Source organism: Bos javanicus, chromosome 2 (genome assembly GCF_032452875.1).
Source record: "Bos javanicus breed banteng chromosome 2, ARS-OSU_banteng_1.0, whole genome shotgun sequence".
NCBI classification, from domain to species: domain Eukaryota; kingdom Metazoa; phylum Chordata; class Mammalia; order Artiodactyla; family Bovidae; genus Bos; species Bos javanicus.
In genome coordinates this window covers 107123184-107140156 of record NC_083869.1, presented here as the reverse complement: position 1 = coordinate 107140156, position 16973 = coordinate 107123184, and the positions used below count along the sequence as shown (strand labels likewise).

At 53.2% G+C, this 16973-nt stretch overlaps 1 protein-coding gene across 1 annotated transcript; it reads left to right on the top strand.

Annotated features, from left to right (window-relative positions):
- Positions 1-6240: 6240 nt before the first annotated feature.
- IHH (Indian hedgehog signaling molecule) lies at positions 6241-12579 on the top strand. The gene is made up of 3 exons (XM_061385475.1): positions 6241-6849; positions 9171-9432; positions 11158-12579. Exons 1-3 carry the CDS (start codon positions 6532-6534, stop codon positions 11814-11816), a joined length of 1239 nt encoding a protein of 412 aa, XP_061241459.1. The 5' UTR covers positions 6241-6531; the 3' UTR covers positions 11817-12579.
- Positions 12580-16973: the final 4394 nt, after the last annotated feature.

The following is a 16973-nucleotide window of genomic DNA, read 5'->3' as shown; positions in this document are numbered from 1 at the left end:
GGCATGGCATGGGTTTGTTGGAACTGTGTTGGGAATGAGATACAAAAACCCATATTCAACGAGAAACAGGAATACTTAGATGTGTATTAACTCACATATATTTGAATGCTCATTCACCAGCACTGTCAGCAATGGGGGTACTACGCTATGTGCTGTATTTTGCCACAAAGACTTATCTTCTGCTCTCAAGAAGTCTGCAGGCCAAAGATGATATTTAAAGCACAGTTTTTTTTCCCGCCAAAGTTTTTCAAGAGTGTGTGGTAGAAAGTAACAGCCATGACTATGTTTCTCTTTTTAAAATTTTTTAAATTTATGGATAAATCCTGTTTTATCACTCCTTTTACTTAATTATCTTGTGTCTATAGTTACATGACATAAATTCTTTTAAAGGGTCAGTTATCTTCACTCAGAGCTTCGTAAAATGTTTGAAAAACACCCTTGTGATCAGAAAGTCAACCTTATTCACTCCATTGCCCCCTTGCTTCTTTTTTTGGGGGCGGGGAGGTACAGCATGCCACATAGCTTATGGGATCTTAGTTCCTTGACCAGGATGGAACTCAAGTCCTCAGCAGTGACAGCGCTGAGTCCTAAATATTGTACCACTGGGGAATTCACCAGCTTGCTTCATCTTTGATCATACTGGTCTCCTTGTTATTTCTCTAATATGCAAACACCTGAGGGCTTTAGTTCTTTGCATTTCTCTCTGCCAGAAATTCTCTTCCCTTAGGTATCTGCTTGAAATCCTCACCCCCTTCAGGTCTGGGCTTAAATCACACCTTTTCAATGAGTCCTCCACTGACTACCCTGCTTAACAGTGTCACCTGCCTCCTGACCTTGGATGGCTGCCCACAGGCTGGCTGTATTCGCAACCTTTCACCCTGTTTCAGGTTTTGTGTTCATAGTCCTTATTCCTTTCTAACACATTATATATATTTTTTTTAACTTTTATTTATTTATTTTTATTGAGGTATAATTGGCTTATAATGTTGTGTTCGTTTCTGGTGTACAGAAAAGTGATTTTTTTCATATTCTTTTCCACTATAGGTTATTACAAGATATTTAATATAGTTCCTGGTGCTATGCAATAGGACCTTGTTTTTTGTTTATTTTATATATAGTCATATTTTGTTCATTTCTGTATTTATTTTTGTCCCCCTGGTGCCTCCCAACTAGAATAAAGCTCCATAAGGACAGGAATCTTTTTTTTTTTTTTTTCTCACATCTTGAGTACTTGACACAGTGTCTGGCATTTAGTAGGTTCTCAGAAACACTTGTTGAGTCAAATATATGAAGGATTATCACACTCACCCATCCCCCCCCACACACACCCCCACCTCCACATCAGCAGTATCTTGAAGTGGTTTTATAAATCTGTGGATATCAATGAATGTAATCATTTTTGTTTGGGGCAACCAAGGCGAGGAAATTGGAAAATGAGTACTAAATGTGTACTAAATAAAAGTACGCATATGTGTGTATGCTCAGATGTGTCTGACTCTTTTGTGACCCCATGGACTCTAGCCCACCAGGACCCTCTGTCCATGAAATTCCCCAAGCAAGAAAATTGGAGTGGGTTGCCATTTCCTCCACCATCTTCCTCCTGGGGAATCTTTCCAACCCAGGGATCAAACCCGAATCTTCTGGAGTTTCTTTCATTGCAGGCAGATTCTTTACCTCTGAGCCCATCAAGGAAACCCAGTCATAAGGTGAGAGTGGGAGTTAAATACCATTTTGTTAGCTATAACCATAACAGAATGAATTTGTCATTTTGCAGAAACTAAGAATACAAGTTATTAAAATGCAAGTGGCTGTATACCTTCTTTCTTTCTTTGGCTATCGACCCTTGGCTATATGTCAGGCATCCCTAGGGTGCTATCTTGACCAAGAGAGACAGCTGAGTGTGAGTGAACTAATACAGAAAGCTGACAGGTGTGTCAGGAGTGTTGCTTGAGTATTAAGAGTAGAACCCTGCCCCCTTTACTGAACATTCACTGAACTAGTATATTCCAAGAGTCTCTTTAAGCAACTAATTTCTTCCAAATAGAGACACTGGGATGGAAATAAAGCTCATTAATCAGTAAACATGTTATTATCCATATTCAGAAATATATATATGTGTGTCTTTCTGTCTGCAAAGGTCTTTCTGTTTATAAAAGTTTCCCACAGCCTTTAGTCTCTGACTTGAAGGGAAAATACTCTTTGTAACTAATTCTGCTACTTTTTCCTACCCTGTCAAAGTCATCAAAGCAAGGTCTTTAGAGCTTGAATTTCTCTGAAGTGCCTTGTAATGAGCTTATTGTTAGGGCAAAGGTAACTTGACATTCCCATTTTTAATCAATGGCCAGTATTCATAGCATTGTTAGTTTTGAGTGGCTCTAATTGAATCTCCAAATGTGTCCTGCCCTGATCAGAAGCTTGAAAGACAGGCATGCTTCTTTCCTTCCTGCATATGGGTGAAATTTGGTGGAGTTGCTAACCTCTTCAAAAAATCAACCATAGGAGTCAGGCTGATGCCAACCAGTTGGGGAAATGATTAGTCAAAGAGAAGTATGAAGCCTAAAAGCCCAAGATGAAGATAACAAGAGTCTCCTGAATTTAGAGAGAAAAACCATTGACTTGAACAGAGGTTAACAGCCCAGCATGCTTGCCTTAAGAATTACTCACCAAGAAGCTGGATTATTATGGAGTCTTCCCTGATGGCTCAGCGGTAAAGAATCTACCTGCAATGCAGGAGACATGGGTTTGGTCCCAGGGTCAGGAAGAGCCCCTGGAGGAGAAAATGGCAATCTGCTCCAGCATTCTTGTGGAAAATCCCATGGACAGAGGAGCCTGGTGGGCTACAGCCCATGCGGTTGGAAAGAGTTGGACACGACTGAGCATGCACACATGCATGCAAGCAGGCCTGGATTCCAACTCCTGCCCTTCCAGCTCCCTCACAAACTCTGAACCTCAGCTCCTCATTCATAAAATGAAGATGGTTGTGTATACATCATAAGGTTTGAGCGAGGAGATCACATCAGATAATATTCGGGCTCCCCCCCTTTTACTAGGTCATCCAACTTGGCTCTTCATGATCACAAGAGCCACTGCCCTTTCCTGAATGTCCTCTTCATTCCTTTCAGTCATTCCTTCCTCTCCTTCAAAACTGATTTCTGGATTTCCCTGGTGGTCCACTGGTTAAGAATCCACCTGCTAGTGCTGAGGACGTGGGTTCTATCCCTGGTCCGGGAAGATTCCACATGCTGCAGGGGCAACTCAGCCCATGTGCCACAGCTACTGAGTCCTTTCGCCCTAGAGCCCTGGAGATGCAACTAGTGAGAAACCCAAGTGCTGCAACTAGAGAAAGCCTGGGCCAGCAACAAAGATCCATTATAGCCATAAATTAATTAATTAAATTTAAAAAAAACCCTGATTTCTTCCAAGAGGTCTAACCCTAGACCAGTCGTTTCTTAATTCCATATTCTTCTAGATCAAGTTCATCTTATCTATTAACCTATCTAATTTAGAACGCATTATTCTGTCCTTGTTTATGAGTGGCATTCATGGCTTTGATTGCCTTTTATTTTCATGATTTACCTTTGAGGTTGAATAGTAAATACCTTGAGGACAACAACTGTCTCTTCTATTTGTCTGTTTGCATTTTCTGTCCTTTTGGGCCTATTATACTAGCTTGCACGGGGTAGATGATTCCCTAACGGGGTGGCCCTAAGCCCCACCACTGTCTTGTACACACATATATGAGCATTCCTATGTATTTCCCGTGGATAAGTACTAGGAATCAGGTGTTTTATAACAATTTTTAAGAGAAGTTTTGCCCTAAATTAGATCTTTCTCCCTTCATCTCTAATGAAAATTTAACTCCTTTCCTAAACGTTTTCTGCCCTTAGAGATTAGGGCCATTATCCTGCTTATTATCCCATATGCATGGTCTTGAAGAGTTGTTAAATTCAGTTTCAATCTTCTTTTCTCCAAGTGAAAAAGTTTCTTTAAGCTTCTCTTAGAGGTTCTACCTTATAACCACTTATTAATGCTGCCATTCCTCTCATTTCTTCTCTTAAGCTGTGATCCTGTTGAATACAGATCCCTGGGTAAGATCTGATCAGTGTCACATAGGAATTATTTATGTGGTGCTGAGATGGCTGGATGGCATCACTGACTCGATGGACGTGAGTCTGAGTGAACTCCGGGAGTTAGTGATGGACAGGGAGGCCTGGCGTGCTGCGATTCATGGGGTTGCAAAGAGTTGGACACGACTGAGCGACTGAACTGAACTGAACTGAACTGAATGTAGTTTGATCAAGGATAGGTGATCTAGGATAGGCGACCATGGAAACCTATGGGATTAGCCCCTGTTTGTCTGGATTGGGAAAGGTACCGACCTGGCTGAGTAGTGCACCCCAGAAATCTGAACAGGATTGGGGGGCTGGGTTCTTGAACCCGGGAACTCACATGTTAAAGCATTTTGAAGGCTTTCAAAGAAAAGAAGCAATGTTAGAGTAACCTGTCACTGGCAAGTAATCTGTGACACGGAATCTGAATGCAAATAGAAGGGCGAGCACAGGGTGTGGGGAGGAGGCACAAGCCAAGGGAAGCCAAGGAAACGACCCCCATCACCCTGGTGGAGCCATCCTAAATACCCCTCCTGTGGGCCTCAGTTTCCTCTTCTATATTACGAAGGGCTTGGATTAAACATTCTGTTTTGAGTCCCTTCCGATTCTGAATTTGTATTTACAAAATTGATTAAGAGAAAATGTGAGTATATCTGTGAAAAGCTACCAATGTCCCAAACTCAGACTGAACTGGGTGAGTGAGTGCTGCCCAGAGAGCCAGTCTGCTGGGTGGGCACTGGGGCTCTGGGGTCAGCTGGTGCAGGTCCTGCTGGAGTGGGACTGGGGTTTGAATCCTTCTGCCAGGAGCAAGTTGCTTTTCTTCTTAGAACTGCAAAATCTTCATTTGTAAAATGGGGAGGATACTAACGCATTTGGAATTGTAGATTTAAATTAGATAATGCAAGCAGAATGCTTGTATAATAATATCTAAAAGCTTCCATTTATCAAACACATAAGCAGTATTAATATTCTTGAAATGAGAATTTTTAAACTTTTCTCGCCCTTTTATTTCTATCTCTATTAAATTTGTAGAAAATATTGCAACCAAATCAGGTAATTTGTTGTAGTGGTGTTTGTTTTTTAACACACTTGCCTTTTCTCGTTTTAACAGAATGAATCCTAATTCATTCAGCCTTCCTGAATATCCTATTAAGATACACACACTATCCATGCTTACATCTCTAGCTGCCATCACTCATTCTCTGTTCTTTTTCATTTGTGAAATAGAACCGAGAGAGTAATTATTTAGCAGCTCCCTTGTGCCGGCGGCAGCCAGTCAGGATTCCTTATTCCGTTGATGTCACTATTTAGGATGCTGTTCTCTACACCTTGGCCTATGCCTCCGCAACTTCACTTTGCTCCTTTCAGCAATGTTTTCACGTCCACCTCGTCCTCCATCTGACTCGTCATGAGGCTGGATGCCCCACTCCCAGCTTCGCACCGGGTTGATACAGAATTCAGCTCCACCAAGCTGAGAGGGCGCGCCTCCCCGGGCCAGGGTGGGGCACCAGGTTACCAGCGGCCTCCTGCCTTTTGGGTTTACTTCCCCGCAGGGGACACCGTAGGCGGCTATGCGGTCCGGCCACTGTCCCCCACCCCTCGCGTCCGGCCGCGCCGTGGGTTGCGGTCTCCGTGGGGGCGGCAGCTCCTGTACTGGAGGTTTGCGCCTGGCGGGGCACCCCGGAGCCGCGGGGAGCCCAGAGGCGAGGCCAAGGCCGGGTGGGGCGCGTCCGGGCGGGGAGAGCACACTCAGGCAGTGCGGGGGGCGCAGAGGGCAGGGGCGGGCAGACGCACGACGGAGGAGCGAGCGGAACGAGGGCTGGCTAGTGCCGGGGCCGCCCGCCCGAGGGGGAGGAGGCTGCGCTGCCCTTGCCGCAGGTTTGCTGTCGAGCGCGCAGGAGGCAGGGACATGGGTAGGGTGCGGTCTGCGCGGGGCCCGAGCCCGGATCTCTTCCATTTCCCCTCTCACTCGGCCCCGGGCTGCGCCGCAGACGGCAGCAGCTCCCGCTCCGCCCCAGCCGCCTGACCGCGGGGCCGGGGTGCTAACCGCGGGGCCCGCCAGCCGGCCGGCCCGGCCAGCCCAGCCCAGCCCGGCGGCCCGCAGCCCCGCCGCCCGCCGCCCCCCGCCGCCGCCGCGTTGCCAAAACAAACGGGCCGGCCTATTTATTGGCGGCCGGCGAGCCGGGCAGCTCAGAGTCGAGGCGCCGAGGGGGACAGCGCGTCGCCACCAGCCAGGGCCACGGGCCCCCGCCCCGCACCTGAGTCCCGCCGGCCGTGCGCCGCGCCGCGCAGCCCATGGCGCCCCCACCTGGAGCCCCCAGGAGCCACCCGGACGCCTGAGCCCCCGCAGCGCTCCGGTCTACTCGTCCACCCATCAGCCCACCAGGCGTCCTCGCCCGCCGCTCCTCGGGGCTCCCCGGCCATGTCTCCCGCCCGGCTCCGGCCCCGCCTGCGGTTCTGCCTGCTCCTGCTGCTGCTGCTGCTGCTGGTGCCGGCGGCGCGGGGCTGCGGGCCGGGCCGGGTGGTGGGCAGCCGCCGGCGGCCGCCGCGCAAGCTCGTGCCGCTCGCGTATAAGCAGTTCAGCCCCAACGTGCCCGAGAAGACCCTGGGCGCCAGCGGCCGCTATGAAGGCAAGATCGCGCGCAGCTCCGAGCGCTTCAAGGAGCTCACCCCCAACTACAATCCAGACATCATCTTCAAGGACGAGGAGAACACCGGCGCCGACCGCCTCATGACCCAGGTGAGCGCGACCCGCCCTCGCAGGGCGCCGCCGCCGAAGCACCGCCACCTGCCCGGCCCTACCCGCCCCCTGGCACCTTTCCTTGACTGGCTGGCACGCCCCCTGGCACCTGCCCCTCTCGGCAAGATGGGCCGGCTGGGGTCCCGGCGGAGTGCTGGCATTCCCCGAGCCCGCTGGAGGCGGTGAGAAGAGTTCCCCTCTGCCAAGCGCCACAGCCCAGCGGGTTGGCGGTGGCCCCTTCGGCCCTGGAGTGCTGGCAGCTCAGGTCAGACGCGGCACCTGGAGGTACCTCTACCCGACTGCCTCCCGCGCCTGCAAGATGCACCAGTCCCTCTGGCCTAACCTTCCGCATGGCTGCGCCCCTTTCATGTCGAGGCGATTCGGCAACCCGAGAGGCGAAGCTCCGGGCGTGGAGGGTCCCACTGGCCTTTCCTCCCCGCGCGCTCTCGGTTCGCTGCTCGGCCCGCTCCGGGGTCTGGGTTAAAGGAACAGCGGGCAATGGTAGAGCCAGGAGGCGGAGGTAGGGAAGGGATCTTGCAGGGGAGCCCACGTGTCTGTCCCCAGAGCCGAGCGGCGCAGCTGCAGTTGAAGGGTAGGGGTGCCGGGCAGCCGGGCTCTGGGACCGAACTTGGGGGAATCCCTGGGTTTGGTACTGTGGATAGATTGAAAGAGAGGGGCTGGGGTGCCGGCTAGTCCTAAGTGCTCCGAACAGGAGGCGCGCTCAACCCAAGGACCTGGGGGAAGGGTGGGGGTGGCGGGGCGGGGAGCACACTTTCTTCCTTGAGGCCGAGTTCGAGGGAAGGGGACCTAGGTCCCCTTCCTCGGTGGGCTTCCACTGCACGTATGCAGCCTGCTTTCTAGATGCTTTGGGGAGGGCAGTTAGACCACGGCCCGCAGCACGCGCCCAGGCGCTGGGGCTGGCCCGCGGTGTCGGGCGAAGGTTGACTGGTGGCTGGGCCGGGCCGTGCGCCGAGGAATGCAGATAAGGATCCGGGCCACGGACTGGGCAATCATTGACAGCGCGTGCCCGGGCTCTGGACCCGAGTAGGGGAGGGGTGGGGTGGGGGAAGAGGGGCGGGGAGCAGGGGCCGCGGGACAGACATAGGTGGGTGGCTAGAAGCCTGGCGGCCAGGAGCACGCGGGGCTCCCTCTGGGGGCAGTGAGCGCCCCCAGCTAGACTGCAGCCTCGGAGGACCGACGGGGCCTTGGGTTTTAGCCGCTGTTGGCTCCTGGGAGACCGAGTCCAAGGGTCTGTGGGGACCCTCGGCTCTGAGGGGTGGAGTAGGTTGAGAGGTGGGCTGCCCACACCTGGCAGCTCCTGGCACCTCAGAGTCAAGGACTGTGGAAGGACCCCTCTTCCCAGGCTCCTCTCCTCAGTCAGCTGCGGGGTTCCTCAGGCTCCAGGTACGAAGAGAGCCAGCGCAGACGATGGTCTCTACCGTCCTCCCCGCAGCGCGGTTCGTCTTCCACTTCATGGGAGGCGGAGCATGAAGTGGGCACCCCGAGGTCAAACGCTCTGTTTCTCGGGTCCTTTCCCAGATAGGGGCGGCGCAGGGGTGCTGAGTGCTCTTGACACAGGGAGAACGCTGCTTGGCCTTTATCAACCCAGAGCCCACCCCTCGCAGCGGGAGACAAGCCACGTGGTCCTCCATCTGGCCGGGTCAGGCGCTAGCCGATCACCAGCTCTGGTTCCCGGGCTGCCGCTTCCCGGGAGCGGGCGTGGCCGGTTTGGGATCGTGAGGGTCCCAGCGGGAATGCCTCTTGGCGCCGAGGAATCCCGGCAGGCTTGGGATTCCCCTCCAACACACCCCGCAGGCTGCCGAGGCGCTCCGCACCTGCCGCGCCCAGGCCGCTTCGCGGGCCTCAGCCCTGGGGCTACGGTGACACCTACTGGGCACCTCGAGCCTTGCACGCCTAGCAGGCCGGCCTCAGGCAAGTCAGCTCCGGTACGTCGTTTACCTTCCAGGCAGCAGGCGATCCCCCGCTGGTCTCCTGGTGAGACAGAAGGGCCCGGCGCTCAAAAGGTGCAGTAACTCCAAGAAGAGAGAGAGAGAGTTTAGAGACAGGCCCCCACGGGTGAGCGGATGGACGCGCCTTCCAGATTTGTGGCGCCACTGCGCGGTCCAGATCCCGGTGGGGTCAGGGGATGCTAGAATGGAAGGAAGCACTTTAGGGTTCTCTGTTCCTAAGAGAGAAGGACAGAGTACCCTCCCCGGTTTCCAAGCTCCAGCGAGTGCGGTAGGAGAGTAAGGGGCGGGGCTGCGCGCTCACCTGCACACGGGCCAGCCCCTCCCCCAACTCTGTCCCCTTCCCTCCCGCAGCGCTGCAAGGACCGCCTGAACTCGCTGGCCATCTCGGTGATGAACCAGTGGCCCGGAGTGAAGCTACGGGTGACCGAGGGCTGGGACGAGGACGGTCACCACTCGGAGGAGTCGCTGCATTACGAAGGCCGCGCGGTGGACATCACCACGTCGGACCGCGACCGCAATAAGTACGGACTGCTAGCGCGCTTGGCAGTGGAGGCCGGCTTCGACTGGGTGTATTACGAGTCCAAGGCCCACGTGCATTGCTCCGTCAAGTCCGGTGAGCCGCTGCCGGGGGACTGGGCCCGGGGCCGGGGCCGCAGGGCGTGGGCAGGCGGCGCTGGGCCAGCGGGAGCCAAGAAGGTGAAGAGGCCCGCCCAGGGATGGAGGCGGGGACCTCGGGGACCAGGACGTCAGCGGCGCTCCCCCCTGCTGCTCTTGACCACCTGCTCCACCCGTGCCTAATAGTGTCATGGCAGGAGCCTAGGGAGACAGGGTCCTGTCCCAGCGATGCTGGGTGCTGACCAGGCGGTCCACAGTCCAGAGCCTGCTGCAAATGGTGCAAGACAGAGCAAGCTGGCCAGATGGAGAAAGCCAGGCTGACAGAGAGATGGCCTCCCCATACAGAGTGGTGCAGAACTGGGAGGTGGGGGTGGGGCCAGGGGCCAGGCTGTGCCCAGACATCAGCATGACTGACTGGGAGCCAGGAGCCCAGAGGTTCAGAACGCACAGCCTGGCTGCAGGTCAGGCCTTTTAAGGCACTATGTCTGCTCCTCTCAAGGGGCGCAGGCGTCCCCGACCTCTTCCCCGGGGCCCTGAAGCTGGACTTTGGGGGGCAAGGACAGCCGTGAGGGCAAGAATAAACAGAATGGACTTAATAAAGTGGATTTTCCCATATTGGCCGCTTTGTTGATCAGAATTGGCAGGCACTGGAACCTCGCCCCCTCCCTCGAATCTTGTCTGCATCCCTGCCACGTGCACTGAACCCGGTCATGGATGCTTTACATGGTTCCTGTGTGGACTGCCTGCGGGGTCCCCTGACTGCAGGCTCAGCCTTCCATGCTGGCCCCATGCAGCGATCACACTCACAGACCTGGCACATTGAGACCAGGCTCTCTTTTGTTCCTCATTCCACCAGGCTCACAGTGGTGACCCCATCCGGACCTTTCCCCTCTGCACTTCCCTGTCAACTATATTTACTTCAAGTCACATCGACTCCTCACTTGCAAACACAGGCCCGATGCCAGTTCCCAGAGGGGTCACTTCCCTGCATTACTACTGACTCCCAAATAGTATCTTGCATCCCACCCACTGATGCCATTGTGTCCTGTCCCTACACAAGGACCCAGCACATGAACTGAAGATGGTGATTTCATCCTGGCCACTGAGCTACACCCTGGCCTGGCCATTCACTCTGAGTTTCCCCAGGAGTCTGTGTTCTCGCCACTGACTGGCCCTCCTCTCTATTGGTATATAGATGCCAAGGGCCAGTTCTGGCATAGAACTTGGGATGTCAGTCCAAGAGGACAATTTGGGGGGAGCATCTGAAAAATGGGTGAGAAATAATGGGACATCCAGACCCCAGAAGCATGAAGTGACTTACCTTCTCGAGGCTGCAGCTTTGGGGTGTCAAGTCACAGCTGGCCACTTCCTGACCCAGCTGACCCTCAGCCTCTCTGACTGCTTCAGTCTTATCAGGATTGGGAGCGGCGGGGGGAGGGCTTCACCTGGGCTTCCGAAGGACCCTTTCCCTCATGCTCCCTGGGCTTGGAGCCTCAATATGCTCCTCTCATGAGCAAAGCATTAGACTAGGGAGGAAGGCAGATCATACTGCGGGCTGGGGGTGGGTTCAAAGCTGCAGAGAAAGTGGGGGGCAGGGAACATGACATGGTGATGGGGGAGCAGCCTGGGAGCAAGGGGCACCTCTGGCTGTGCTGGGGAGGACTGCAGTGACTGGGAATCCAAACTCCACCCAGTAATGCCTTCATGTCCCTTCTTCCCACAGAGCACTCAGCCGCAGCCAAGACAGGTGGCTGCTTCCCTGCTGGAGCCCAGGTGCGCCTGGAGAGCGGGGCACGTGTGGCCTTGTCAGCTGTGAGGCCCGGAGACCGAGTGCTGGCCATGGGGGAGGATGGGAACCCCACCTTCAGCGATGTGCTCATTTTCCTCGATCGTGAGCCGGACAGGCTGAGGGCCTTCCAGGTCATCGAGACCCAGGATCCCCCGCGCCGCCTGGCACTCACACCCGCCCACCTCCTCTTCACAGCCAACAATCACACTGAGCCAGCTGCCCACTTCCGAGCCACATTTGCCAGCCAAGTGCAGCCTGGCCAGTATGTGCTGGTGGCTGGGGTGCCAGGCTTGCAGCCTGCCAGAGTGGCAGCTGTCTCCACGCACGTGGCCCTGGGGGCCTACGCCCCATTAACAAGGCATGGGACACTGGTGGTGGAGGATGTGGTGGCCTCTTGCTTTGCGGCTGTGGCTGACCACCACCTGGCTCAGTTGGCCTTCTGGCCCCTGCGACTGTTTCACAGCTTGGCGTGGGGCAGCTGGACCCCAGGGGAGGGTGTGCACTGGTACCCCCAGCTGCTCTACCGCCTGGGACGTCTCTTGCTGGAAGAGGGCAGCTTCCACTCGCTGGGCGTGGCCGGGGCAGGGAGCTGAAAGGATCCTTCTACTGCCCTCCCAGAACTGCCCACATGGGTCAAAGGCCTCCCCACCAGGAGGGCATTGGCCTTGGAAGGGACCTGAGTGGGGACACTGGTTCCCACCATCTCCTCCACCACAAAGATACATCATTGAGACTTGTACTGGACGATGCCGGTGTCCCCCAGCCCCATCTTGGTGTAGTGACAAAGCTGCAAGCTGAGCTGGCGATGGGGGAGTGGTCTCTCCTTGAGGCCATTGGGTCCCAACCCAGCCAGCCCTCACTACGATTTTTCATTCCTGCCTCCCCCAGTGGGGAGGGCCCATTCTATCCATCTTAGGCCCCTCTTGGGTGGGCTTGCACCTCAGTTGATGCTGCTAGATTCCCTGGGAGCTGGCAGGGAGCTGGCTGGACTCAATGCTGCCCAGAACTGAGCAGGCTGCAGGATAGGGCAGCCAGCCTGGCCATCCTGAGGCATGACCTTCCTCTCTGGCCACACTCCTCGGGACACATACGGAGACTGTTGCTGTCAGTACACAGAGCTGTGTGTTCCAGCCAATGTGATCACAGTGCCCAGGACAGGGGCAGTGGGCTGGATGTCCTGCCCAGCCTCTGCCCAGGCTATACATTCCCATTTCTGCTGAACCATGACCCCTACCCCCTCCTCCGGTCAGTCTCCCCCACCTTATTTATTGGCACCGAGGGGGAAGCCCATGGGAAAATTTGGGGATGTTTTGGTCTTTTCTTCCTTTTGTAATAAAAATTATTTAAGTTGTTAGAGCCCTGGAGTCCAGGACACCAAGTAGGGCTGATACACTGTTAGCCTAGAACCGTGGGTGGGGCCATCCAGGGCTGTGTGCACCTTCCTCCAAAGACAAAACCTTCAGCGCTCCCACCCTCTTTGCAGGCCCTTTCTCATCCAGTAGGTCTGCCAAGTCGCAACAGAGGGCTGTTCAGAATGGGCTGCAAGGCAGATGTGAATTCTACAGAATCTCTTCATGATCCACAGTGAAAAGTTAGAGACTCACGCCCCTAGAAAGACCAGAATAAGTAGGGAAAGCCCCTTTACTCAGAAACAAGGAGATGTTTCTAGATAAGTAAAGTTATCACGGAATTGTTAGATCAGTTCTTTCTCTGGTCTAACTGTGTTTAGGCGAACTTTGGGGTCAGCGTGCAGAGGCCTTGCCTGGCCCTAGTTAAGGTGCCTTCCCTGCTGATTCTGGTCTTTCTCAGGGCCTGAATCCTGATTTGTGGTCCCACTTCTAGGATTCTTCTTTAACAGATCCAGATCAGGATGTCCCTTGTGATCCAGTAGATTAAGACTCTGCCTGCCAATGCAGGGGACACGAGTTTGATCCCTAATTCAGGAAGATTCCAGATGCCTCAGGGTGACTAAGCCTGTGAGCCACAGTTACTGAACCCTGAGCTTCTAGAGCCCATGCTCTGCAACAAGAGAAGCCACCATGGTGCACACCAAACTTGAGAAAGCCCATGTGCCACAACGAAGACCCAGCTCAGCAAAAAAAAAAAAAAAGAAGATCCAGATCGAGGCCTAGGAACTTATTTTTACAAATACTCCAAATATGGCAGATAGTCCATAGCTTACACTTTGAGAAACATTGCTTAGTCGGAAGGACACCAGTTTATTGCCAAAACAGGATGACCCCTGTCTTCATTTTTTCTTGGTCTCTGCATCCCACAGCAAGTTTTTCTGTACTCATTATAGACCAGCTGAGATTCCCATGTCCATCGATAAAATTGTTAAATATTCAGGAATACTCTGAAGCAGTTGAAATAGGCCATATGGGAATATTTACACCATAGAAATTGGCATACGCTACCAAGTTAGGGCTCCGCTGACTGTGGAGAGCTAGTTGTGAAAGCACACCCCTGGGCAGGTTCTAGCCTCTGATAGAGATTTCTGTCAGAAAGTGGTGGGGGGATGATTGCCCTGACTCTTACCTTACTATCCCCACTTCCATGGAGGAATACTCTAGAGAAAACTTCATTGCTCTGGAGACTGTCATCTGAGAGGAAGAGGCTCCCACAGGCTGTAATGACAACTGCTAATCATTTCGTGAAGACTAACCATTGCCAAACATTGTTCTAAGTGCTTTACATGTAGCACCCGCTTCATTTTCATAACAACCCTATGTGGTATATATTATGCATGCATGCTAAGTAGCTTTAGTCATGTCTGACTCTTTGTGACCCTATGAACTGTAGCCTACCAGGGATACAGTAATCTTTTGTCCATGGGATTCTCCAGGCAGGAATACTGGAGTGAGTTGCCATGCCCACCTCCAGGGGATCTTCCCGACCCAAGGATTGAACCCTCATCTGTTATGTCTCCCGCACTGGCAGAAGAGTTCTTTACAACTATCACCACCTGGGAAGCCCAGTATATACTATATTCTTACCATTTTCCAGATGAGAACACAGAGGTACAGCAAGCTTAAGTAACTTGCCCAAGATGATGCAGCAAATGACAGAAGCAGGATTTGAACCCAGGCGTCTGGCTTGCCTTTTCATACTGTTCATGGGGTTCTCAAGGCAAGAATACTGAAGTGATTTGCCATTCCCTTCTTGGAAGAAAAGTTATGACCAACCTAGACAGCATATTAAAAAGCAGAGACATTACTTTGCCAACAAAGGTCCATCTAGTCAAAGCTATGGTTTTTCCAGTAGTCATGTATGGATGTGAGAGTTGGACTATAGAGAAAGTTGAGCACAAAGGATTAATGCTTTTGAACTGTGGTGTTGGAGAAGACTCTTGAGAGTTCCTTGGACTGCAAAGAGATCCAACCAGTCCATCCTAAAGGAAATTAGTCCTGAATATTCACTGGAAGGACTGATGCTGAAGCTGAAAGTCCAATACTTTGGCCACCTGATGCGAAGAACTGACTCATTAGAAAAGACCCTGATGCTGGGAAAGATTGAAGTGGGGAGGAGAAGGGGATGACAGAGTATGAGATGGTTGGATGGTATCACCGACTCAATGGACATGAGTTTGAGTAAACTATGGGAGTTGGTGATGGGCAGGGAGGCCTGGCGTGCTGCAGTCCATTGGGTCAAGAAGAGTTGGACACAATGACTGACTGAACTGAACTGATCTGGTTCACAGGTCCACTATTCTCACCAGAGGCTTTTCCTTTGGTAAACTTGGGTCCTTTCCAGAAGGCATGCTCAGCATTTCAGGACTGGAAATCTACTTTGTCAGGCCACTTGGAGTGGACTACATGTCGCTTTGTGGAAGACACTCACAGACCAGGTCACAGGAACCAGAACATCTATGAACACATTTGCAGTGAGAAACAAAAGGTCAAGGTCAGGAGGCTCTGGTCCATTCATCTGCACATTCTGTCTTTTACAGAAATTTTGCATGGGGTGGGGGAGAGAGTGAAAGAGAGATTGAGGCTCTCCCTTATGGGAGACCTACCTGCCCCTCTTATGGGGCCTGGGGACACTTTGTCCTGTAGACACAGAGCCATTTGGTGTCCCTAGACCTTCTGTTCTAAAAGAGCTTCCTCAGGAAATACACTTATCTTCAGAGATGGCTGCAGAGATTCAGAAAAGCACTTTGAATCCAGACCCTGGAAAGACCAACCTTGGGATAGAGGTGAGGCCCCACAGTTTTTCAGGGAATCCTGACCCAGAACTGTGGTGATGGTACCAGCTGGATGAGTAGAGTCAGCCTGGAAAGTTATCCTTCACTTCTGCAGTGCGATAGTCTAGTTCCTCCCACCAGAACCAGCTTGCTTATCCTCCTTAAGATGCTGAGGCCCAGAGGAAGGTCAACCATACCACCCAGACCCAGGGAGCTACTGGTCCCACGCCTGCTGTTCTTCACAGGCCTAAGCTCAGCCCTGAAGGCCGTTGCATCCACAGTGGTCATTGCTCTCCCCCAACTTTTGCCTGTAGGGGCTGCCTGCGGAATGGCTTCTGACAGTGAGCGGAGATGTGTTGGAAAAGGCTGAGCCAATGCAGCAATCCTTTAGGTGACCAGGCCTGCTGTTAGCACTTGCAGCCCCAGGATAGGAAGTGGAAATAGGTGAGTGAAAAAGTAAAGTGTTAGTCACTCAGTAGTGACTGACTGTTTGCAACCCATGGAGTATTGTCTGCCAGGCTCCTCTGTACATGGAATTCTCCAGACAAGAATACTGGAGTGGGGAGCCATTCCTTTCTCCAGGGGATCTTCCCAACTCAGGGATCAAACCTGGGTCTCCTGCATTGCAGGCAGATTCTTTACTGTCTGAGCCACCATGAAAAATCTTAGTAAAATGCCCCTTCAGGAGATCCAACTAGAAAAGGCAACACTTCTGGCCTGGCACCAGGAAGTCTGTCTAGGAGAAAGTCTCACACCAAGGGCACTGAGCTCACAGAATGTCTGGATTTCAGGCCCCGCCCCCTTGCCTGCCCAGTCCTTGTGCAGTGTACAACTTGCACAACCTTCAACTCTGGCCCCAACTGGTCTGAGTCTCTGCCAGGCTCAAACAGGTTCTGCCAGTGGTGACAATTTGGAGAGAAGTTCCTACAGCATCACACAAGAAGAAGTGGGGAGAAATAAACAGGGGTAAGGATGGGATGTGCAATGTCTGGAGACTTCCTGGAAGTGGCTTGGGGCTTGGCATAAATGATTTGGGCAAGAAGAGGTGGATGGATCATTGGGAGCAGGGTGTGTGGAGGAGAAGTGTAGGGCATGCTCAAGGACTAGGAGCCAGTGTGACTGGGGCTTAAAGGTGCCAGGAGGGGAATGGAAGTAGGGGAGGAGAAACACTGCACCCCATAAAAGGGGCAGAGGTGAAGGCCTGGTGAGAAGTGCTGAAGCAGAAAACACCCCAAAGAAGGAATGGAGGCCCTCAGTGTGGAGCACAGGCTCTGCTGCCCACCTGAGAAGGTGTCCCTGCCACAGGAAAACTTTTTGGCAGGTATTGGTGGCAGCAGCTCTTCCAACCCATGCCCTCTGCCCCCTGGGTACAGCAAGCCTCCTGGAGCTTGGGCCCACATCCCACACCCCAGCCTAGTTCTCAAAGCCTCTTTGTTCCATTGGGCCAAGCTTCGGCCAGCCCAGATCTGATAAGGCCAGGTGGGACAGATAACGGCCCCACCCTGCAAGCCTCAAGCCACACCCAGGCTGCCTCGCACGCACACATGCACGCACATCTCTTCTGCCC